We start from the raw sequence: 25,077 nt of genomic DNA, 5'->3' as shown, positions 1-25,077 counted from the left end.
AGTCAAGTTGACCATTCTATCCTATATAATAAAGAGCTAATATGCAAATGGTCATCCCGCCCTTGCGCCCTCGCACCCTCATGCCGGGGCCAGGGGACCTGAGGCTGTGCCCCCTGCCTGGAGGGGCTTGATGGCAGACCTGAGGCTGCTCCCCCCCTGCCCTGTGGGACTTGATGGGGGTGGGGCCGGCCAGGTCTGAGTCTTGCGCGATTTCGAGGTGTGTGCGGGTGCACGGGGACTTGACTCTGGGTTCCATGGCGTGCCCCAGACTCTGACAGGAAGAAGATTTTCATATACCTTTTACTAATTTTCTTTCATCTCTGACACTTTTATTATAGAGAAAGAGCAAATAGCAATATTAAAATATTTCCTCTAATTAATTCCCTTTTAATGTGCATGAATTTCGTGCACCGCACCACTAGTATCTTAATATGAATGACAGAAAGATAAGGTAGGGAGAGGCTATTTGTGGGCTGAATTTTGTAAAGCCTTAAATGCTAGGCTGAGGAGATTGGATTGTGTTTATGATACACTGAGATATAATTGGAGATTGCTGAATAGGTGAGAGATGTGGTCATAAAATGCTTTAGGGAAACTGATCATAGACTGAAGAGGGAAGAATCCAGGCAAGGTGATAAGGCAATTCATGGTTAGAATAACTAAAGTCCCAAGTTGAGTGAGAGTAGCAAGAATAAAAAAGAAGGCATAGACATAAAACTGCCAGCAGATAGAATCATTCCTTAGTTGCTGTACTTGTCAAAAATTTTAGTTTACATGAAATGAAATGCAAAATAATATTGAATTTAAACATTAAATATGGCATTAACATACTTTTTTACATTTGTTAACAAAATACTTTGTTTTATGTAGGCTCAAAATATTTTTCTCAAGATGTTATGGAAAAGCTTGTGTTAGTGTTGGCAAATCTGTTTGGAAGAAGATATATTCCAGCAAAGTTCCAAGAAAGTACTGTCAAGTTTTACCAATCAAAGGTAAAATTTATGATTCTGATAACACTAAATATTTAAGATCAATAAATCCTACCATAAATGATTCAGCAGCAGTAGAATTTTATTAAATGTAGGATTCAATTGTTTTATATACAAACTAGTGGCCCAGTGCATGAATTCGTGCACATTGAAAGGGAATTAATTAGAAGAAATATTTTAATATTGCTATTTGCCCTTTCTTTGTAATAGAAGTGTCAGAGATGAAAGAAAATTAGTAAAATGTATATGAATATAATATATAAATTTATTATTAACTAAACAATAACAACATATTAAAACAAAGACATGATATAAAAATAACAAAAATATGATATAATAACATGGATATAAACAATTATTGATAAATTTATTAAACTTATTCTAATATCTCCCTGTATACCACATTAAGAGTAAAAACACTTGCAGAGTGCTTGACTAATTTCCCTTGTGATGAAATATTTACAACTTTAATGTCACACACTCTTCAAACTTGAGAGAAAGCAACGTATAACTGACCATGTCCAAAAACGGCTTCAGGAAGGAATATTCCTACTCTGTCTAGAATTTGTCCTTGTGATTTATTAATAGTCATCACAAATGTCTGGGTCCGGGGTGTAGGTGAACCAGATTCGGGGCTGTCAGGGCCCCAGCAGCAAGGTCTGGATCACTGCGTGTCATAGCTACCAGCTGGTTGTCTGGTTGTTCCGGTCATTCCGGTCATTCGGTTGTAATGGTCTCTTAGGCTTTTATATATATAGATAATTTGTTCTTTCTGTAATCATTGTCATATTTTTAATTCAATTATTTTATATATAAATAATTTTTTCTTTCTGTAATTCATAAATTTCCTCCTATAAATTTATCAAAAGGTTGAATGCCTTGAGTACAATATAGGATAAAAAACTTTACTCATGTTTTCTATTTTAAAGTGCCAAATTATAGTATTTAGTGGCCAAAGGAAAAAATGTAGGTTATTGTACATTAAATGAACTAATAATTCCCATCATTGAATCTACAGTTCTCTTAGGATTTTTTTTACTTTGAGGTAGGTGGGACAGGAAGTATATGTTGTGAGCTAGAAAGTGCTTCCTGAAGAAAAGATTAGAATAGTTATCTAAGAAATCATTTGTTGATTCACGTAGACTAAAAACAGGAAAACCCTTTTGCAATTTTATTTGCAACATTTTCTTGATCATGATTTCCTGTAATTAATTCAACATGAAATACTATGAGTAATGTACTTTACTAGAATCTGAGAAAGTGGGATAGGCTGGTTATACCACATAACTTTAGTAAAAGGTGAGAAGGAACAAAAACAGAAGAGTTCATCTACATTGTCTAACCTCCAATGTCAAATTACAAATCATATGCCTCACAGAATGTTCTCTAGACCAGTGAACACAACTTTAGGCATTGATCTATATTAGCTTCACATTTTTAAAATCACAAGTACATCTTTGAACTGTTATTTAATATTTTGTTTGAATAAATAGTTAACCTATAAAATGAAATTCAGTATCTCTGTTCTTACAAAAAATCATCATAAAAATACCATAAAATATGGTTTTGAGTAGAGGTCTCCTCTGTCTTTCTCTTTTTTCCTTAAATATTATTGTAAATTTGTGCACTTTTAGGTAGATGACCATCACTCCTATTGTAAGGGAGAGCTGTGAACGTGAGGATTAGATTGGCTAAAATGATAAAATGGCAAGAACTTATCCAAAGTGTGATAGGGATCTCCAACTAGGGTTTTTCTTCCTAAGAATTTCTCTATTCTAGCAATGAGTTGAAAATTGTATTTAGCATATGCAGAGAGCCTCTGCTGTGCCATAAAGAAGCAAACAAAACATACACACAAAACAAAAATAGCCAACCAATAAAGCTATTAGTAATCATATGGGGCTGGATGACAGACTCGAAACTTAAAAGACTTAGTGAGTTTTAACCACCGAACATGTATGGGGTACCAGATCTTCATGAAATGTTGGGGCCCTGAACCAACTTTTTTGTAGTCTTAGAGCATTTATTAAATGAAAACCCATTGGAGGAAAGGGTTCAACATTTATTTATATGTTTGTATCCCCTTCAAGACATATTTGCAGCCATTTAGGGCTCTAAGATATAAAAGTAAGTTAGGACAGAGGTAGATTTTTGGCAATCTTTTAGGGCTGAGAAGACTGAGAGTGATCATTCTAAATCTTAAGAGGACCATGATGTAAAAACAGATAAATCAGATAATGACTGAGACTTATTAAAACTGGAAAAAAGAACCAACCCACTTCAATCTATACTTGGACTGAAGTGATCACACCTTCATTCACTTGGTCAAACAGAAAAGCGGGAGAACTCATTCTGGTGGAAGATAACATCATTTAAAGCCTTTCATGTCCTCCTAAAAACACTTTTCTGGGGTAAAAAGTAAACACCAAAAAAAATCCCCAAAATGAAAAAAACACACACAACTGAGTAAGCAAGAATATATGACCAATTTACCAGGAAGAAAAGCAGACAATAGTAGTAGACACACAGATTATCCAGATACTGGAGTTAAGATAAAAGGATTTTAAATGATTAATATGTTCAAGAAAATAAGGGAAGAGATAACTAAAAGTGGTGAAAGGATGGAGAATTTCACCAAATAATTAATGGACATTATAGAATTGAAAAAAAATATATCTGATTAGAATATACATATCAGAAGTCAGAATCAGTGAGTTGATAGATGGCTTAATAAAAAGTATTCAAACTATAGCACCAGGAGAAAAAAAATGAAAATAAAAGCAAATAGCATAAGGGACATGTGAATCATACTCAAAAGGATTAATTTATATATGAGACATCATAGAAGAAGATGAAGGAGAAAAATGTTGGGAAAGTATTCAGAACTATTAGCTGGGAGTTTTCTGAAGCTGATGAAAGATAGTCCTCCATAGTTACAAAAGTGTAGTCAACTTCAAGGAAGATACATATAAATAAGCATTAAACTAATACTAATGGAAATAAAAAACAGAGAAAATCATAGATCAGCTAGAACTGAAATAGACATTTCCTTGAAAAGAGCAATAAGATTGATAGCTGACTTTTTAACGAAAATAATGAAAGCTAAAAAAAAGAGAATTTTTTTCACTCCTGTTTATTTTCACATGTAAATGTATACTTATACTCAGTATATGTTCTAAACATAGCTTAAGACAGGGTAAATATATTGTGGTTGATTTGATAACATACTAAGTAGATATTTATATGTTTGCCTTATTTTTTTAGCATTATTGAGGTATAATTGATAAAAATTGCATACATTTAGTGTATATATCTTAATGAGTTTGAAAATATGAAATACATATATATATATACATTCAATTTGTCACCTACACAATTTTTCTTGTGCTTTTGTGTGTGTTTTTTTTGGTAGGAACATAACATGATATTTATTCTCCTAATGTATTTTAAAGTGTACAGTACTGTATTATTAACTACAGGTACTGTGTTGTACAGAACATATCTAGAACTTATTTATCTTTCACTAGAAATTCGTACACGGGGGTATGTGTCCCTCAGCCCAGCCTGCACCCTCTCCAATCTGGAACCCCTCGAGGGATATCTGACTGCCCATTTAGGCCCGATCCCGGTAGTCAGTCAGACATCCCTCTCACAATCCAGGACTGCTGGCTCCCAACTGCTCACCTGCCTGCCTTCCTGATTGCCCCTAACCGCTTCTGCCTGCTAGCCTGATCACCCTCTAACCACTCCCCTGACAGCCTGATTGATGCCTACCTGCTCCCCTGCCAGTCTGTTTGCCCCTAACTGCCCTCCCCTGCAGGCCTGGTCACCCCTAACTGCTCTCCCCTGCAGGCCTGAGTCCGCCCCAACTGCCCTTCCCTGCAGGCCTGTTCACCCCCAAATTCCCTCCTCTGCCAGCCTGGTCACCCCTAACTGCCCTCCCCTGCAAGCTTGATCGCCCCCAACTGCCCTCCCTTGCAGACCTGGTCCCTCCCAACTGCCCTACCCTGCTGGCCATCTTGTAGCGGCCATCTTGTGTCCACATGGGGACAGTCATCTTTGACGAAAGGGGGGCAGCCATCTTGTGTTGGGGTGATGGTCAATTTGCATATTATTCTTTTATTAGATAGGCTTAGATAGGATAGAGGCCTGGTGCACGGGGGGTGGGGGGCAGCTGGTTTGCCCTGAAGGGTGGCCCGGATCAGGCTCCGGGTTCCCTTGGGGCATAGGGTGGCCCGGGTGAGGGGCCTGTGGTTGTTTGCAGGCCGGCCACGCCCCCCGGCAACCCAAATGGAGGCCCTGGTATCTGGGATTTATTTATCTTCTATAATTGAAACTTTGAAGCCTTGAGCGGAGCCAAGCCTCCTGCTCGCTCACAACCATTTTTGTTGGGATTTATTTATGTTCTATGATTGAAACTTTGTAGCCTCGAGTGGAGGACAAGGCAGGCCAGGTCAGGCGGGAACTTGGCTTCCTCTATCACCAGGGGCAACTCAAGTCTCCTGCTCTCTCCAGCTCTGTGGTTGCGCCATTTTTGTTGGGATTTATTTATCTTCTATAATTGAAACTTTGTAGCCTTGAGTGGAGGCCTGGGCTGGCCACGGCAGGTGGAAACTTAGCTTCCTCCATTGCCGGGGAAACCCAAGCCTCCTGCTCTCTCCATGGCCACAGCCATCTTGGTTGGGTTAATTTGCATCCTCGCTCCTGATTGGCTGGCAGGTGTGGCTTGTGGGTGTAGCCAAGGTACAGTCAATTTGCATATTACTCTTTTATTAGATAGGACAGTGGTCGGCAAACTCATTAGTCCACAGAGCAGCAAACCGCGGTTTACGAGCTGCATGTGGCTCGCGAGCTGCAATTTGCCGACCACTGAGATAGGGTAATAGAAACTTTATATTCAATGAAAAACCATTCCCCATTTCCTTTTCTACCCAGCCCCTGGCAACCACCATTCTATTCTCTACTTTAATGCATGACTATTTTAATAAGTAGAATTATGTAGTTTTTGTCCTTTTATGATTGGCTCATTTTACTTAGCATAATGTCCTCTAGGTTAATTCTTGTTGTTTCAAATGGCAATATTTCCTTTTATTAAAGACTAAATATATTCTATTGTATGTATGTACTGCATAATCTTATCCATTCATCTACTGATGGACATTTGTGTTGCTTGACTATTGTGAGTAATGTTGCAGTAAACATAGGGATCAACATATTTATTCAAGATCCTGATTTCAGTTTCTTTGTATATATACCCAGAAGTAAGATTGTTGGATCATATGGTAGTTCTATTTTCAATTTTTTGAAGAAACCTCCCTATGTGTCCCATAGTGGCTATACCAATTTACATTCCCAACAACAGTGTCTAAGGGTTCTGATTTTTCTATATCTTCAACTCTTATCTTTTTATATGTGTTTTTTTGTTTTGTTTTGTCTTTTTGTTTTGTTTTTGGTAACAGTCATCCTAATAGGTATGAAATGATATCTCATTATGGCTTTGATCTGCATTTTCCTCATGATTAGTGATGTTGAACAACTTTAACACACATGATGACTGTTTGTATGCCTTCTTTGGAGCAATGTCTATTCAAGTCCTTTGCCTCTATCATGTAGATGGTTTAGAAATATTTTATCCCATTCTGGAAGTGCCTTTTCACTTTGTTGATTATTTCCTTTTCTATGCAGAGCTTTTTAGCTTGATATAGTCCCACTTGTTTATTTTTATTTTTTGTTTCCTACACTTCTGGTATTATATATAAAAAAAAAGTATTGCTAAGACCAATATACCTATATTTTCTTCTGTAAGTTTTGGTTTTAGGTGTTACATTTAAGTCTTTAATTCATTTGAGTTTATTTTTATGTAGAGTGTATGATAAGGGTCCAATTTCATTTTTTTTTTTTACATGTGTATATCAAGTTTTGCCAACACCATTTGTTGAAGAGACTCTCCTTTCCCCACTGTGTGTTCTTGGCTACCTTATTAAAAATCTGCTTACCACATATCTATGGACTTTTTTCTGGACTCTCTATTTTTTGTTACATTGATCTACGTATATGTCAGTCCTTATGCCGTTACCATACTGTTTTAATTACTGTAGCTTTGTAATGTATTCTGAAATGAAGTGTGATGCCTCCAGCTTTGTTCTTTTTCTCAATATAAGTTTGGCTATTCAGGACCTTTCATGATTCCATATGAATTTTAAGATTTTTTTTTCTACTTCGGTAAAAAATGCCATTGAGATTTTGTTAGGAATTGCATCAAATCTGTAATTTAACTTGGGAAGTGTTGACATCATAGCAGTACTAATTATTTCAATCCATGAACTTGGTATGTCTTTGCATTAGCATGTCTGCTATAACTTCTTTCATTAGTGCTTTGTACTTTTCAGTATAGAGATGTCTCACCAACTTGGTTAAATTTATTCCTAAGTATTTTATCCTTTTTGGTGCTATTTTGAGTGAGATTGCCTTCCTTTTCATATACTTAGTGTACAGAAACACCACTCAGTTTTAAATGTTGATATTATATCCTGCAACTTTGCTGATTTTGTTTATTATTCTAATATTGCAATTGGTAGAATAATTAACATAATGAATCCAGTGAGGTTTTAATAACCTTCACAAACAAGTGAAGATTATTCCAGGCATAGAAGTATATTTTGTATTGTTGCTTGCTCTCCAAATATATCACTAGATTTGTTTTGAACTATTCACAAGTCTACTTCATTTGAAGCCATGCTTATATTTAAAAAGTGGTTTAGATGAAGTAGCATGAAAGCACATTTTTAGGAGCAAAGTTATTGGTTTTGATAAATGCACATGGAAACAAAAGTGAATGTTATGTTAATTTCATAGATGAAGGAACAAAAGCGTTATATTATTAAAGAAATAGATAGTTGTAGAATTATATTGCATTGATCTTTGACCTTCTTCCAAAATTTCAGTTTTCAAGGAATGTATATGGACGTCTCTGCAAAATATTTCACCATTTTGAGTCCTTGATGATCTCCTTGATCATTTAGGTGTTCCTCGAGGATCTCCCAGAGGATTTTAATGCTGCTTTACATGAGTATAATATGCAAATTACAAAGGACTTTGCCTCCTTCCTACTAATTGTTTCCAAATTGGCTGATATGAAACAGGAATATCAACTTCCATTGTCAAAAATAAGTAAGTACATCTATCTACATTGTGGAACAACTTAAAACATAAATAATCTTGCCTAAGAGTATTTTATCCCATAAGAAGAACAGAGCCCTGGAAATATCAGTCTGTCTTAGAATTAGAAGATTCCTTCTGCTTTCCAAAGAAAGAAATTATTAAAAATTTAAAGGGCAGTGGAGATTGAAACTCGATAGAGTCATTTATAAACCATCTTGATTAAAGGTTGCTTTTGGGATGAGCCTGGAAAATGGAGTAAGAGCATATATGAGATGAAGAGAAATAGAGACTATTCGGTCATCTTTTTTCCCTTGAGAAGAAATACACATAATGTTAATGAACATCGACTCTTAGCAGATACCTGCATATATACTTTGGCTCTGCTACTTATTAGTAGTGAGTCCTTGGACAAATGACCACCATATTCATGCTTCAATTTTCTCAACAATAATGTTATCTACTTAGTTTGAGTGAGGTTTAAATAATTAAGGTAACATATGTGAGTATCTTAAAACTGTGCCTAGCAATTAGGCACACACTATTCATCTTTGCTATTGTTTTTCACAAGCTTTTATTAAATGGAACTCTTCTTCTAGGGGAAAGTAAAGGGGAAATAAGTTTCTAGGATAAAGGGAATGGGTTGAGCTGTGGGTAGTAATTTCCTGATTATGTTATATCCAAACATCCTCAATTGAAAAAAAGTCAAGAAGGTGGAGCTTGTAGCTTTCTGGGTCTATTAAAATGGGAAGCAACATGAACAAAAGCAGATAATAACAGTGGTGCACTGTGAGCATCTCAGAGGAGGCAAAGTAAGGAGTATATCTTGCCTCCATTACAAATCGGGGCCAATTTTGATGCATGATCTGGTGCTTTGTAAGAAGAGGATTGGGAAAAAAAAAACATTTCCAATCCTACTGATAGTGGTTACTTGGAACACCCTGTCTAAAAAGATTTTGAGGTCAAGTCTGAGCTCGGTGGGAAAAAGTACCAAGAAAATAATAATAATTCTGTGTTAAAAGAGCATACAATTTAAATTTAGTCTTTGCCCTAGCCCCGTGGTTGGCAAACTGCGGCTCGCGAGCCACATGCGGCTCTTTGGCCCCTTGAGTGTGGCTCTTCCACAAAATACCACGGCCTGGGTGAATCTATTTTGAAGAAGTGGTGTTAGAAGAAGTTTAAGTTTAAAAAATTTGGCTCTCAAAAGAAATTTCAATCGTTGTACTGTTGATATTTGGCTCTGTTGACTAATGAGTTTGCCGACCACTGCCCTAGCCTATTTGGCTCAGTGGACAGAGCGTCAGCCTGCAGACTGAAGGGTCCCAGCTGCAATTCCAGTCAAGGGCACATGCTCTGGTTTCAGGCTCGATCCCTAACAGGATGTGTGCAGGAGGCAGCCAATCAATGATTTCCTCTCATTGATGTTTCTATCTCTCTCCCTCTCCCTTTCTCTCTGAAATCAATAAAAATGTATTTAAATCTTATTTTTTATTACATGTTGATCAAAACAAATAATATAAAATATAAAACAAAATCTTATATTGATAACAACATTAATAGTTAACATTTATTGAATACATTCTGTGCCAAGAGATGCTATTTACTTTATGTGATATATCTTCCTCAGTCTTCATTATGATATAGGTTCTGGAAAATTGCATGGTCCAGAGCAGGTACATAAGGCTTCATAATTTGGCTTATTTTAAAAAATGAATCTATCCCAACCTGTTATGGCCAGATTTCACAGGGAAAGAATGTGAAGACTCCCAACTTGTGTCTCACTTGATGAGCTGCAAGGAAGGAAGAGTTGCTATTTCTCCATTTGTTTGTCTCTCCGGGAACTCTGATGGTGATTTGCTTCAACCAGAAACTCCAAGCCATGTAAGTAGAAAATGGGGTTTATAAATAAATGGTCTTTAAGAAAAGAATGAATTTGTACCTCCAGGGGTGTCAACAGGAATATCCAGAAAATTGTGCTCTTAGGCCAGTATGATTTGTTTCTTAGTATTGGCCTGAGGGACCCTGCTCCACTATATAAAACTTCTGGGACCACCACTTGTCTCCCGTCCTTTAAGAATCTAGGGGATACTGACACAGGTTTTCTATGAAAAGAGCACATAAAACTACTTTTGGGATTTCCCAGTATTGCTATAGTTGCTGTAAATCCCATATATATTTTGGATCACTGATGCCCAAAATGGAGTACAAAGAACTGGACATACTTGGAATGTGATGAATAAATAATTGGAATGTTGGAATCAACATTCAGAAATATAATTTATATCTTAATACAAATTTTGAGAAAGAAAATAAATTTTGTTACATTTGATATTATGGAATGATGTGCCGCGCCAGCACGGCCAAGGGTGAACCTGAGTGGGGGCGGCTGAAAGGCTTAGAAAAGACAGACAGGAGAATGAAAGCTGGGTCTGGGTGGGAAGCTGCTTCTCTGAGAGACAGTGCCAACACCCACAAGCCGTGTCTTTATTTATAGCAGATGCCACAAGGCAAAGTAAGGGCGTGGTCAAGATGTTTACAACATTCTCGTGGGTTTCAATCCTGCTCATCTACATGCACCTGAACTCTATCAAGCCTACATCATTCAGGCACGTGGGGCCACGTGTTCCGACCATAGGTTCAAGCTTACAACTACAGCTGTTGGCTATAATTGTGCTGGGAGGGCTCTGCCCTCCAAGCTGGGACTTGCACATGGCCATGAGAGGACTGTGCCCTCTCATCAGTCCAAGGCTTGAACCTGTCCAAAACACTCTAGCCGCACCCCACAGAATGACACTGATATCTCAACAATTCCAAAATTAGATAGTCTTCTATCATGTAAAATAGTCTGATGCCACTTGGAAGAATTTTTAAAACTATAGAAACCCTCATACATTTTAAATGGACACATACATTTTTATCATTCATTTAAATAATTTCTAATGATGTAGTTGGAAGCTTCAGAAAACCGTTTATATCTATAATAATAAAAGAGTAATTGCTAATTAGACTGGACAGCCAAACGACCTTCTGGACGTCATTTGAAGCCTCGGCAGCGGGGGCAAGGTAGAGGTGGTTAGAGGTGATCAGGCAGGCAGGCAGAGTGGTTAGAGGTGATCAGGCAGGCAGGCAAACAGGGGTGATCAGGCAGGCAGATGAGTGGTTAGGGGCAATCAGGCAGGCAGGCAGAGGGGTTAGAGGTGATTAGGTAGGCAAGCGAGCAGTTAGGGCTGATCAGGCAGGCAGGCAGAATGGTTAGGGGTGATCAGGCAGGCGGGCAGAGGGGTTAGGGACAATCAGGCAGGCAGGTGAGTGGTTAGGGGTAATCAGGCAGGCAGACATGTTGAGTGGTTAGGAGCCAGTGGTCCCAGATTGTGAGAGGGATGTCCAACTGCCAGTTTATACCCTGTCTCGCAGGGATCCCTGCAGGATTGGGCCTAAACTGCAGCTGGACATCCCCGAGGGGTCCCGGATTGCAAGACGGTGTAGGCCCAGCTGAGGGACCACCCCCCCCCCCCGCCTCTACATAAATTTCGTGCATCAGGCCTCTAGTGTTAATATAATACAGTTGCATCCCTAGCCAGCTTGGATCAGTGGATAGAGCATTGGCTTGAGGACCAAAGGGTCCCAGGTTCAATTCTGGTCAAGGGCACATAACTTGGTTGTAGGCTTCTGCAGAAGGCAACCAATCAATGTGTTTCTCTCACATCTATATTTCTCTCTGTCTTTCACTATCACTAAAAATCAATGGAAAAATATCCTCAGGTGAGGGTTAAAATAAATAAGTAAATAAAAATAAACCATTGCATCATTCTTTTTAAATGTATAGAATGGAATAAAAGTCCAAAGTGTTTTAATGCCGTAATTTTCAAGTTAAAAGCAAGTCAATAATTAAATTTTTAATGATTTAAAATTTGGTGTAGTTCTCTTTCTCTTGCATTTAGGGTCTGCATTTTTCCACACAATTTGCCTTTAATGTGATCATCCTAATGAAGTTACCCTATCTCATATTTCTTAGCTGAAATAGTATGTAATTCCAAAGTAATGGTTATTTTCTGTTAATCACAGAAACTTAGATAAAATACAAATTTTGAGAAGTAATTACTAAAAGTAAATTAATTATCGTATTAGAAATGTATATATTAATGAGACTGATGAAGCTGTTTCTTTTTTAATTAGTCCATAGAACTATGAATAAATATTTAATTATTTTCAGAATGAGCCAGGGTTTCAGCATCAAATCTTAATTTGAATCCTGAGAAACCTTATTTAAATAGATAAGTGGTAGAGATGGAACAACTTTTGTTATAACAATAACAATAATACACAATTCTTCAAAAATCTTCTGAGTTGTGTTTCCCAAATCACTGAATAATCTATCATCAAAAATATTTTGCCCTAACCGGTTTGGCTCAGTGGATAGAGCGTCAGCCTGCGGACTCAAGGGTCCCAGGTTCGATTCCGGTCAAGGGCATGTACCGTGGTTGCGGGCACATACCCAGTAGGGAGTGTGCAGGAGGCAGCTGATCGATGTTTCTCTCTCATTGATGTTTCTAACTCTCTATCCCACTCCCTTCCTCTCTGTAAAAAAATCAATAAAATAAAAAAAATATTTTAATGTTCTCTTAATTAACAACTTGATTAAATTCACCTTCAATTTTGTTGAATTCAAATAATTTGAGACTAATTTAAAAAATGTTAAACAGGTTTCAAAGTCATTCACTTTCTCTATAGAAAAGCTCTGTACATTTTAAAACCCTAAGGAAATTTATAGTAGTAAGTTTGGGAGGCTATTTGTTTTATATATTGAGAATAAAGCATTTATGAAAGAAGAAGCAAGAAATAAACTTATTTTTACTGATAAGGAACATGGTTTAAAAACAAATTATAGGGGGTTTTGAAGACTGGGTGCAAATGGTGAAGGGATTAGGAAGTATAAATTGGTAGTTACAAAATAGTCACATGGATATAAAGTACAGCATAGGGAATATAGTCAATAATATTATAACTATGGATGGTGCCAAGTGGTTACTGGACATATCAAGGAGACCACTTTAAAAGTATATGGGTGTCTAACCACTGTGCATACACCTGAAATGAATGCAAAATAGTATTGAATGTAAACTGTAATTGAGGAAAAAATAAAGGAAGTGGTGTCAGAGGCAAACAAACAAACAAACAAAACAGCATCAACAAAACTAAACAAAAAATCCCCAAACAAGTTGGAGTCCACTGCTCCAGATCCTGGGTGAAGCTCTTATGTGGATAGCTCTGTAGAGCTTTACCCCATATGAATAGTGTCTGATAATAAACTGCCTTTAAAGAATGAGGATGCCTAGTATAGAAACAATGAAGGAGTGTATGTTAGCTTGTAAGACCAGTACTTTTATGAAGATTTTTTTCCTGTATTTATTTGTGCAATCACAATCTCTTACATAAGAGATTTTGGAATAATTTTATTTCACATTGAAAAAAGGTATTAATTTTAAGTATTATAATTTCCACTTTATTTTTATCAGTTAATTCAACTTATGAACATTATGTAGCATTCACTTTTGTTTCCTTGTGTGAGTTTTTCCATGGCTTTTGAAGAGACACTGACACAGATATAATAGGATATAATACCTATGTCTTACTGCCATGCAATCACCATCAATTAGCAGTGACCTTTTAGGTACAGGGCATGAAGTGCTTGATGTGTTTGAGAGAAGGGGGCAGGTCTATTTCATCTATTTTGAAGCATCTTGCTCTTGTGAATATTTCCAGAGTATTGCTTGATGGTAATGTAACATGCCCTGTGCCTTATCCAACTTGCTTTATACAAATTTACTCTACTAGTGTAAGTTATAATATCTTAAAACATAGTTTGCTTTATTCTCCATTACATTCTACTGTATTCCTAAATATGCATACATACATATCTTTAAATGGCATATAGGTAAACTATAAGGCATAAAACTAATAACAGCCATGTATTCCTCCTCTGTTTCATTCACTTATCTCTCTGCTTTCCTCATGATATCAACTGTCCTAAACTTTGTTTTTATTTCTCCTTTAAAATGTCAGATACCAAAATCTCATTTCATTTTTGCTGCTTTTGAATTTTATAAAAAGTGAAGGAATACTTACTGTGGTCTCCTAGAGCAGTGGTTGGCAAACTCATTAGTCAACAGAGCCAAATATCAACAGTACAACGATTGAAATTTCTTTTGAGAGCCAAATTTTTTAAAGTTAAACTTCTTCTAACGCCACTTCTTCAAAATAGACTCGCCCAGGCTGTGTTATTTTGTGGAAGAGCCACACTCAAGGGGCCAAAGAGCCGCATGTGGCTCACGAGCCGCAGTTTGCCGACCACAGTCCTAGAAGGTGCTTTTTACACCTAAAACTATGCCCATACGATTCATTCATGTTATGACATGAAGCTCTATTTTATTTTTGCTACTTCATAATATTTCATAGTGTGAAAGTAAAACAACGTATTGATCTATTCTCCTGTAAATAAATGTTTGTGTTTGCTTCTAGTCTTTATAATTCATAGAGTTACTATGAACATCTGGTACACATGTGCAGCAGTTTCATTTGAGTATAAATTTGCTGGAGTTTTAGGGTCAAAATGATTATCTAGATCAGTGGTCGGCAAACTGCGGCTCGCGAGCCGTGGTTTGTCACTCTGTTGACTAATGAGTTTGCCGACCACTGACCTAGACTCGATTCCAATAATTACAGGCCGTTGTTGTTCCTTATGATTAAGCCCCTAGGACAGTGGTCGGCAAACTCATTTGTCAACAGAGTGGCAAACTGCGGCTCGCGAGCTGCATGTGGCTCGCGAGCCGCAGTTTGCCGACCACTGATCTAGATCATAATGGAATAAAAATATCCCAATGGATGTTACTAATAGTAACTTTCCAAGCTACTACCAAGTCTTTTAGAATGAGGTTGTACCAATTTACACTCTTACTGGCAATATACTAGAGTTCCTATTGGCCCCGCAAAGTACAGTTTTCAAGAAAAAGAGCAGACATGGAAAACTCTTGATTTGCTTTCTTCCTTTTCTTATTTTTCTTATTTTCTTTCCTCCTACCTCCACCCCTTCCTTTTTATTCTGGTAATCTACACTAATAAAAGAGAAACATGCAAATTAACCATCACTCCGCTACACCCACAAGCCACGCCCACCAGCCAATCAGGAGCTAGTATGCAAATTAACCCAAACCAAGATGGCGGCCAGCCATGGAGTGAGCAGGAGGCTTGGGTTTCCCTGGCAATAGAGGAAGCCAAGCTTTCCTCCTGCTCTGGGTGGCCCTGGCCTCCACTCAAGGCTACAAAGTTTCAATTAAAGAAGATAGATAAATCCCAACCAAAATGGCTATGGCCTCGGAGCGAGCAGGAGGCTTGGGTTTCCCCGGCAATGGAGGAAGCCAAACTTCCTGGCCTGCCCTGGCCTCTGCTCAAGGCTACAAAGTCTCAATTATAGAAGATGAATACATCCCAGATCTCAGGGCCTCCGCTTGGGTTGCCGGGGGGCGTGGCCGGCCTGCAAACCACCACAGGCCCCATACCCAGGCCACCCCATGCCCCAAGGGAACCCTCACCCTGATCCAGGACACCTTTCAGGCCAAACCAGCCGGCCCCCACCCATGCACCAGGCCTCTATCCTATCTAATAAAAGAGTAATATGCAAATTACTCCATCACTCCCAACACACAAGGTGGCTGCCCCCATGTGGTCAAAGATCCTGCCCCCATGTGGACACAAGATGGCTGCCACAAGATGGCCAAAAGGGGTGGGAAGTTGGGAGGGACCAGGCCTGCAAGGGAGGGCAGTTGGGAGTGACCGGGCCTGAGGGAAGGGCAGCTGGGGGGGACCCAGGCCTGCAGGAAAGAGCAGTTGGGGGAGACCAGGCCAGCAGGGGAGGGAAGTTGGGGGGGACCAGGCCTGCAGGGAAGGGCAGTTGGGGGGGACCAGGCCTGCAGGGGAGGGCAGTTAGGGCTGACCAGGCCTGCAGGGGAGGGCAGTTAGGGGCAAACAGGCTGGCAGGGGAGCAGTTAGGCATCAATCAGGCTGGCAGGGGAGTGGTTAGGGGGTGATCAGGCTGGCAGGCAGAAGCGGTTAGGGGCAATCAGGACGGCAGGCAGGCGAGCAGTTGAGAGCCAGCAGTCCTGGATTGTGAGAGGGATGTCCGACTGCCCGTTTAGGCCTGATCCTATCGGGAGCGGGCCTAAACGGGCAGTTGGACATCTCTCAAGGGGTCCCAGATTGGAGAGGGTGCATGCTGGGCTGAGGGACACACAATCCCGTGCACGAATTTCATGCACCAAGTCTAGTTAGATTATAAAAAGTGTTAGACTTTTTCAGTTGAACTCTTCTCCTGAGACAGACAAGGTACAAGCTCCCTGATGCTGTGTTTATAAAGATATTTCCTGTACCAATTAGGATAATGATGAATTTTTCAATTAGCTTTCCTTTCCCAGTGAGTCTTGCTGTAGTCTAGGCTGGATGGTTGAAATTTCCATCACTATGCTGTGCGGCAATAATGTTCATAGGTGGATCCAAGCCATTCTCTAGGGTTGCTTAGGGTGGCACACCCCAGTGTGTATGAAAGTCACCCTCTTTCCTCACCGAAAGAGTGTGCTTTAAAAATGCTGGCTTAAGGAAGTAACTGAAAAGCACAATGTAAGAAATTATAAACTTTCATTATGAATGAATAAATTAAGAAAAATTGTATTTCCTCAGGTCATTCTGCGCACAATTGGTATCAGTCATGCTCAGGCTCCTTTGCTTTGGCCACACAAATTTGATAGCCAAGGAAGAAGAATGCCACTTAATGCTTATGCACTTGATTTCTATAAACATGGTTCCTTGGTAGGATTAGTCCAGGACAACAGGTATGTTTTATTTGTCTCCGTGTAAATCACTACCTCTTTCTCTGCCTCCATGTCCACATCCCTGTCCATGTCTATCTCTCTCTTTCATCTCTATTTCTATATCTATGTCCATCTCCATCTCCATCTCTAGGTTGATCTCTATTTCTATATCTATATATTAAATGAATGAATTTTAAGCAAAAGCCTTTTTACAATTTCAAGTACAGGTTAGTTATTCTAAACATACTAGAATTTTATTCTTATAGGCTAATGGCAAGAGAAAAGTTGTTATTTTTATTTGTGGTTTATCAGCAAAATCTTGGGACTTAGGCTGACTCACTTGACATAACAATTTACTCTACAGATATAAATACTTTCACATCTATATATATAAAAGGCTAATAGGCTAAGTTCTTCCACCTGTTTGACTAGTCGCTGTGATGCGCACCGACCACCAGTGGGTAGACGCTCAATGCAGGAGCTGCCGAGCTGCAGTGACTTGACAGCGGCGGTTCTCGGGTGACCCACCTGGAAACCAGAGAGGAGGGAGCCCGATTCCTCACGGGGCCATGCAATTCCACCTTCAGCCGTGGGTTATGTTGTTGCTGGGGCACTGTCGGCCCGAATCTGGTTTACTGCACACTTGCATTGGCATTTCACACCCTGTAGGACAGCAAATTTACAGAGTGCCCTCTTGCACTCTGAGTCCCCTTGGGGGATGTCAGAGAGCTGATTTTCCGCCTGATCCTCACAGGCCAGGCTGAGGGACCCCACCTGCCGGAGGGACCCCGCTCACTCTACAGACTCAGACGCTGGGGAGGGACCATGGGAAGTTGGCTCCAGTGCGTGTCTGGCCCTTCTCACCCAGTCCTGCCCCGCCGGCCACCTTCTAATTAATTTCCTTTCAATGTATATGAATCTGTCACTAGTACAAATATAAAAATATATTTTTATTAAGTATCCTATTTATTCATTATTAGATATTTTGAAACTGAGTGACAGTAACAAATAATAACAAGCTTTTCATGATGAGAGAACTATATAGAAAGTATATAATTCACACATTTGAGGACTGAATAAAGAAAGACAATTGTTTTAGCTCTTAGGCAGGGAAACTATTTTTAAAATAGTAAGCAGGAATACATCCTCTTGAGTTTACCTAGGAATGGGGAAATTGGCCCAGGCAGTGAGCACACAGATGTGGGGAGGAGCATCTGTCACACCAATCAGGATTCAGTATGCATTTTACATAAAATTTTGAACAGTCCTTATTAAAGTATTTACAACTTCTAACACTCTTGAGAAATACTAATCATTTTAAAAAATATGATTCACTGTTGTAAATAAAGCAGCTGTGATATCGGTAAATAATTTATTTAGTTCTTCCCATTTGAGTATCTAGCTCTCATTCACTCTGTTGAGCTTTACTTTCCTACTTTGGATTTCTCCTGAGATGGTCAGACTCTTGATTTTTGTTGGTCATCTGTGGCTGTGATACTTATTGAATTTCCACAGGTTAAATTATCTTTTGGGAGTCTATGATAGAAATGATTCTGGTAAATACTTCTTGGAAGACAAAAGCAATCCATTATTATTGATGAATCTAAGAAGTTCCTTAATGTTTTTGTACCATTGATTTTTCCAAATATTGTTTTGTTTAGGATGAATGAAGGAGACGCTTATGAGCTGTTGAAAGATTTTTCACTCACCCTTCAATCTATCAGGTTTGTTACAGCTTTTAAATACTGATTTCAAATTTTCCAGTAATTTAGTGATAATTTGAAAAATGTTAAGTTCATACTTACAGGTATCATTGAACCTTTTAGGTGCTATGCATTTTAACTCCCCAAAACTTTTCAGAACTTCTCAACATCCTGTTACATTATTTCTACCTTAGAGTTAATTCCCAAATCCATTTGACATAAAGTAGCATCCGAACTAGTCTCAGCCCCAGGCACTGTGCACCAACAGGCAGCAATATTCTAAAACCTTGATAATCTTGAATTTCTCAATTTCCATAATCAGTGTAAATCAAACACATGATACTTCAGAGGGCCCCTTAGGGCTCCATCAGGTTTCTGGTTTATATCCACTTACATATTCTTGACTCTTGCTTTATCTAGTGTTTTCTGCAGGTTTTATCCAATTCTAATCTCTCATATTGGCTTCCTGTTTTCATCTTTAACAGAGTCGAGTGGAGACCCAAGTAATTTCAAATTTTGTGTGGATACCCCCATTCCTAGAATCCACAGAAGGTTCTTCTTAGGACCATCTAGTGCTGCCTAGTTAAATATTCATCTTCCTAATGCCTTCAGTCTGCATGCACTTCAATACTTTATGAATGTTCCTTTTTCTGTCACTTTAAAAATTACACATATATGCCTGGCTGGTGTTGCTCGGTGATTGAGTGTCAACCTATGAATCAGGAGGTCATGGTTCGATTTCCAGGTCAGGGCACATGCCTGGGTTGTGTGTTCGATCCCCAGTTGGAGGTATGCAAGACACAGACGATCAATGATTCCCTCTCTCATCATTGATGTTTCTATCTCTCCGTCCTCTCACTTCCTCTCTCTAAAATCATATCTTTAAAAAATTGTACACATCCTTACTAATAAAAGCCTAAGTGGTCGTCATACCATGTTGCCCTCATGCCGTCACAAGATGGCTGCGTGCACAGCGGGCACGCGCACAGGTGGGCGGTGCTGGGCTTGATGCTGCGTGCACTGCAAGGAGCTTGTCTGGGGGTCCCGCCTCCTGGCTCCGCACGGCACAGAGGCAGGACCCCCAGCTTTGGCCTGCCTCTTGGGGCAAACAATCGAGGAGCCCCGGATGGGTGGACGGGGCCTACCTCTTTGGGGCAATCAATTGCGGGGCTCCCGCACTGTGACAAGGCACAGGCCAGGCTGGGGGAACACCCCCCCTCTCCCCCGAGTGCATGAATTTCATGCACTGGGCCTCTAGTCTATACTAATAAAAGCCTATGTGGTTGTCACGCCCTCATGCCGTGATGCCCTCACACAGTCACAATCCATCACCAGGAGGCTGCGGGCGCACATGGGTGGGCGGGAACTTGATGCTGCATGCGCGGCACAAAGGCAGGTCCCAGCAGCTCTATGTGGCACAGAGGAGGAGGGGCCCGGAGGCTCCATGTCGCAAGGCCTGGGGGTCCCAGCAGCTCCATGCAGCTCAGAAGAGACGGGGCCCAGTGGCTCTGCATGGCAAGGCCTGGGGGTCCCGGTGGCTTCGTGCAGTGTGGAGGAGGCGGGGCCTGGTGGCTCCATGTGGCAAGGCCTGGGGGTCCTGGTGGCTCCGTGCAGCATGGAGGAGGCGGGGCCTGGTGGCTCCACGTGGTAAGGTCTGGGGGTCCACGGCTCAGGCCTACCTCTTTGGGACAATCCATCAAGGAGCCCTAGATGGGTGGGCAGAGCTTACCTTTTGGGGAGAGAACACAGGCCAGGCTGGGGAACGCCCCCCCCCCCCAGTGCACTAATTTTGTGCACCAGGCCTCTAGTATACATATAATTTGCCACAAATCCCTTGTTTATGGGGTTTTTGCTCATCAAAGAACTTGTCCATAAATGTGATGCAATTGGAGAAGATGCCAAGGTTTCTATTTTAGTTAATGATATATAGGAAACATAAACGTTCATATGAGATTTGGGGACTGACAACCAAAAATAGTGTGTTATGATATCTGTGGAATATCGTTCAGGAAGAAATGTCCATTAGTCATAATTATAGGTCGTGACTAGGAAGAAATTCAAAGTTGTAAATATAGATATGGTCATTTTGGTAGGTCAGTGAAGACACTAGGAAAAACAAAACTGGAATTCTAGTGGAACTAAGGTAGATACGTTTATAAAAGGCTGATAAAAATCCAGATTTTGTTTGTTTTCAGTCCTTGATTAGCCCAACTGCAGTGTTCATTCTTGAATCTCCTCTCTCCTTTCTTGTCACCTGTGTATTGGTTTCTCATTGCTGCTGTAACAAATGACCACAACCAGTGACTTAAGCCAATACAAATTTATTCTTACAATTCTGCAGGCCCGAAGTTCAAAATATATCTCACTGAGCTAAATCAAGGTGTAGACAGGCTTGCATTCCTTTCTAGAGGCTTTAAGACAAGCTGTTTTATTATTTACTAGGGGCCCAGTACACGAAATCTGTGCACTGGGGGGGAGTTCCCTCAGCCAAGTCTGCGTCCTCTCACAGACTGGGAGCCCTCAGGGGATGTCCTACTGATGGCTTAGGCCCACTCCCCATGGGGAGTGGGCCTAAGCCGCAGTCTGGCCTCCCTCTGTGGGAGGCGACCGGGCTGATCAGGGGAAGGCGCCAGCCCCATCACCCGGCTGCTGCAGCCACTGCCAGTCACCACAGCTACCAAGGTGTTTTCATCAACAGGGACTCCAGTCCCTTCACCACGAAAAATGACAACTTTATTTAGGCATTTTCAAGATGTCTCTTTCATAGGATATGACCTTCCTTTCTTCTTTCCTTTCTTCCTTTCTCCCTTCCTTCCTTCCTTCCTTCCTTCCTTCCTTCCTTCCTTCCTTCCTTCCTTCCTTCCTTTCCCTCCCTCCCTTCCTCCCTGCCTCCCTCCCTTTTTTTTTTTATCCTCACCTGAGGATATGTTTCCATTGATTTTTAGAGAATGTGGAAGAGAAAGGGAAAGACAGAGAGAAACATCAATGTGAGAGGGACACTTTGATTGGTTGCCTCCTGCATGAGCCCTGACCTGGGCCCCAGCCAGGGAGGAGCCTGCAACCTAGGTACATGCCCTTGATCAGAATCGAACCCGGATCCTGCGGTTGGCAGGCCAAGGCATTATCCACTGAGCCAAACCAGCCAGGGCAGGATATGACATTTCTTAGCCCTCTAGCAGCAGATCTTCGTTTTTTCCTCCGGGAGTGTGGTGGAAAAACCCTAGATCACCTTTTTGGATTCTTATTACCCAAGTTACCAAGAACATTACCAGTGGCATACAGCAAGCTTAGCCAATGAGCGGTCAGAAAAGGTGTTTCCTCTGCAGCTCATGCACAGAGGCGGGACTGCTGGCAAGCCGAGGCTGCCCTCCCCCCACCCCGTCTTCTCAAGCCTCCCCTGTGGCTTGGGCAGGGCCCCCCCCCCCCATCCACTCAAGCCTCCGCTATGGCTTGGGCAGGGCCCTCCAGCTCCGATGAAGCCTGCGCTGCCCCGCCCCCAGCCGCTCGGCGCCAAGGCCTGTAGGCCAGGAGTGGCCGGGTACATGCTGGGACCCTGGCCGCTCAGGGCCTATGCAGGGGCCTACAGGCTCGGAGTGGCCTGGGTTCCAAGGATGTTCCCAGGACCCAGGCCACTTTGTCGGGTTAATTTTCATACTCTTGATTGGCTGGTGGGCATCGCGGAGGTATGGTCAATTTTCATCTTTCTCTTAGTGTAGATTCCAGCTTCTAGAAGCAGCGGGCTTTACCTCAACCGTGGCCCCCTTCTATGTTCAAAGCTAGCGTTGGTGGGTAGAGAATCCCATTGCATCCCTTTGACATTTATTCTCTCCTGCTTCCCTCTTCTACAAATAAGGACCTTTGAGACTACACTGGGCCTAGTTAGATAATCCAGGGCAATGTCCTCATCTTGAGCACAGCTGATTAGCAACTTCAATTTTATCTGCAACCTCAATTCTCCTTTGCCATGGAAGTAAGCATATTCCTAAACTTCAGGGGATTAGGATTTGGATATCTTCGGGGGGCCATTATTCTGTTTACCACACCATGTGTTCTTTATTTTCTCATACATCCAGGTACAGGAAGGAATATTTTGCTCTTCAGAGAGGTAGTTGCCTGTAGGTTCCATAGGCGACTTGTGGAAAAGAAGGGGAGTTTGTGTGGCTGCTATTGAAGGGAGTAAGGGTCAGGGTACTTGGAATTTGGTGGTTTTAAAATCCTCTTAGTAATAGACATGGGCTATAGTAATAGACTGCCAGTTGTCTTGTGATCTTTGTTGTTTTTTTGTGCATGGGTTTTTGAGCGAAATATGTTTCTTCTTCATATTTTGCTAACATTTCATTATCTAGTGAGATTTACTTGATTCTGCCTGCCTGGGAAGAAAAGCCTTCTTATAATACTGACTCCTCTGAAATGGGTGTTTCATATATATTTATTTTCATTTGCAGTGTTTCCTTGCGTGAACTATGTGAAGATGAAGACGACAATGTAGTCTTAGCATTTGAACAACTGAGCAAAACCTTTTCTGAAAAATTTAACAAAGTCTGAAAACAGTCTTTCCAAACCACTTAAAATATTTTCATGGGTATTTTTCAAGTCATATTTTATGATTCTCATGGGTGGGTTTTTTGTTTTTTTCAGAAATACATATATGATGAAGTAGAAAGAGCAAGCACTTTGGAGTCAGAGTTGTAATCAAACTTGCCATGTTCTCTTATGAATACCACTGAATGAATTATATTTGAGTTTTGGTTTCTTCATCTAGTTAAATAATAATCCTTATGTATCAGCTAGTTTCAGACTGATTGAGGAAATGTAAGGACTTTGTAAGTGACAAAAATAATTTTTACTCTGTGAGACTTAAAACCAGTATTACATTCTGAACATGTTTTTCCGCAATGTCATAGTTTATAAAGTGTCTATTAAGGGTAAAATAAATGATTACTCTATCCTAAAGTTAAAATTGATTCTCTCTAATTGACCTAGATGTGATTACATGACTTAGATTTATGGCTATTAAAATAGTATCTTCCAGTAATTTTAAACTACTAATTAAAAGTTATAAATGTGAACTTTGGTATAAATCCTCTGATGTTTGGAAATTAAATGTAGCTGATGATTTGTCTTGATTTTAATTGTATATAAGTGGTTTGAAAACTACAAAGTAATAAAATGGGTTTAATTTACATACCATTGGTCTATGTTCAATCTATGCATCTGAAAATCCATTTACACACACATATTTATTTTATATGATAGTTTATGAATACCTTTGACCCTTGAATATCGGGTTTGAACTGTGTGGTCCACTCAAATATGGAATTTTTTCAATAAATACATTGTATATTTTTTGGATATTTGCAATAATTTGAAAAAACTCACAAATGAACCATGTAGCCTAGAATATCAACAAAATTAAGAAAAAGTTAGGTATGTCATGAATACATAAAATATATGTAAATACTAGTCTATTTTATTATTTACTACCATAAAATATGACAGAGTCAATCAAGGAAATTATAAAAGTGACTGTGGATATGGCAAAAAAGGTGGTGATTGTGGTGAAGGGTTTCAAGATATGGATCTTAGAGAAATTTAAGAGCTATTAGGCAAAGTACCAGAGGAATTAGCAGAAGATGACTTGATGGAGATGAGTGCTTCTGAACCAATGCCAGAAGATGAGGAAGAAGACAGAAGAAGCCAGAAAACAAATTGGCATCAGACAATCAGGTAGAAGTATTTTGATTAGTCAAGACAGCTTTGACTTCTTTTACAACACGGACCCTTATATGACACTGGCACTGAAACTAAGGCAAGTGGTGGAAGGAGGACTGGTACTGTATAGAAACATTTTTAGAAAAATAAAAAATCAGACAAAATGAAGATGTGTTTCTATACAGTTACTCTGAGTGTGGCTGCCTCTCCTGCCCCCGCCCCTTCTATCTCTTCCTCCTCGCTCACCCCTGCCACCACGGAGTCAAGGGAGAGAGCAAGCCCACTCTCCCTTCCTCCTCGTCCTCAGCCTACCCAATGTGAAGAAAACAAGGATGAAGACTTTTATGATGATCCATTTCCACTTGATAAATAGTAAATAATCATCTGTTTTTTACAATGTACAGTTAATAAATGTTATATTTGTGTGTGAGTGTCTTTGTATTATAATAACTTCATGGCAAAACTGTACGAGGTGTTTTTGGGTCATCAGCACCATCGCCTACGTATCAACGTGTAGAACATTATCTGCATGGCTTGTATGGAAGTAGCCTATTCTTACATAAGTATAAGGTAAGTGGTATTTAATATAAAATTAATAATGTTTACTTACTTTTTTTTTTTAATATATATTTTATTGATTTTTTTACAGAGAGG

At 40.0% G+C, this 25,077-nt stretch overlaps 1 protein-coding gene across 1 annotated transcript in view; it reads left to right on the top strand.

Moving 5' to 3' along the window:
• Window positions 1-23,899, top strand: part of LOC308252225 (putative ATP-dependent RNA helicase DDX60) — a 116,509-nt gene extending 92,610 nt beyond the window's left edge. Inside the window, exons 33-38 of the mRNA XM_080676506.1 lie at window positions 871-992; window positions 8,012-8,159; window positions 9,886-10,028; window positions 16,878-17,029; window positions 18,670-18,732; window positions 23,157-23,899. Of these exons, the coding sequence (XP_080532632.1) occupies window positions 871-992; window positions 8,012-8,159; window positions 9,886-10,028; window positions 16,878-17,029; window positions 18,670-18,732; window positions 23,157-23,256 (728 nt within the window). The 3' untranslated portion in view covers window positions 23,257-23,899. The remainder of the gene's footprint in view (window positions 1-870; window positions 993-8,011; window positions 8,160-9,885; window positions 10,029-16,877; window positions 17,030-18,669; window positions 18,733-23,156) is intronic.
• Window positions 23,900-25,077: the final 1,178 nt, after the last annotated feature.

Source organism: Plecotus auritus (assembly GCF_963455305.1).
Source record: "Plecotus auritus genome assembly, chromosome: 6".
Taxonomy (NCBI): domain Eukaryota; kingdom Metazoa; phylum Chordata; class Mammalia; order Chiroptera; family Vespertilionidae; genus Plecotus; species Plecotus auritus.
The sequence above is the reverse complement of the archived record's forward strand: the minus strand, read 5'-3'. Positions and strand labels throughout refer to the sequence as shown.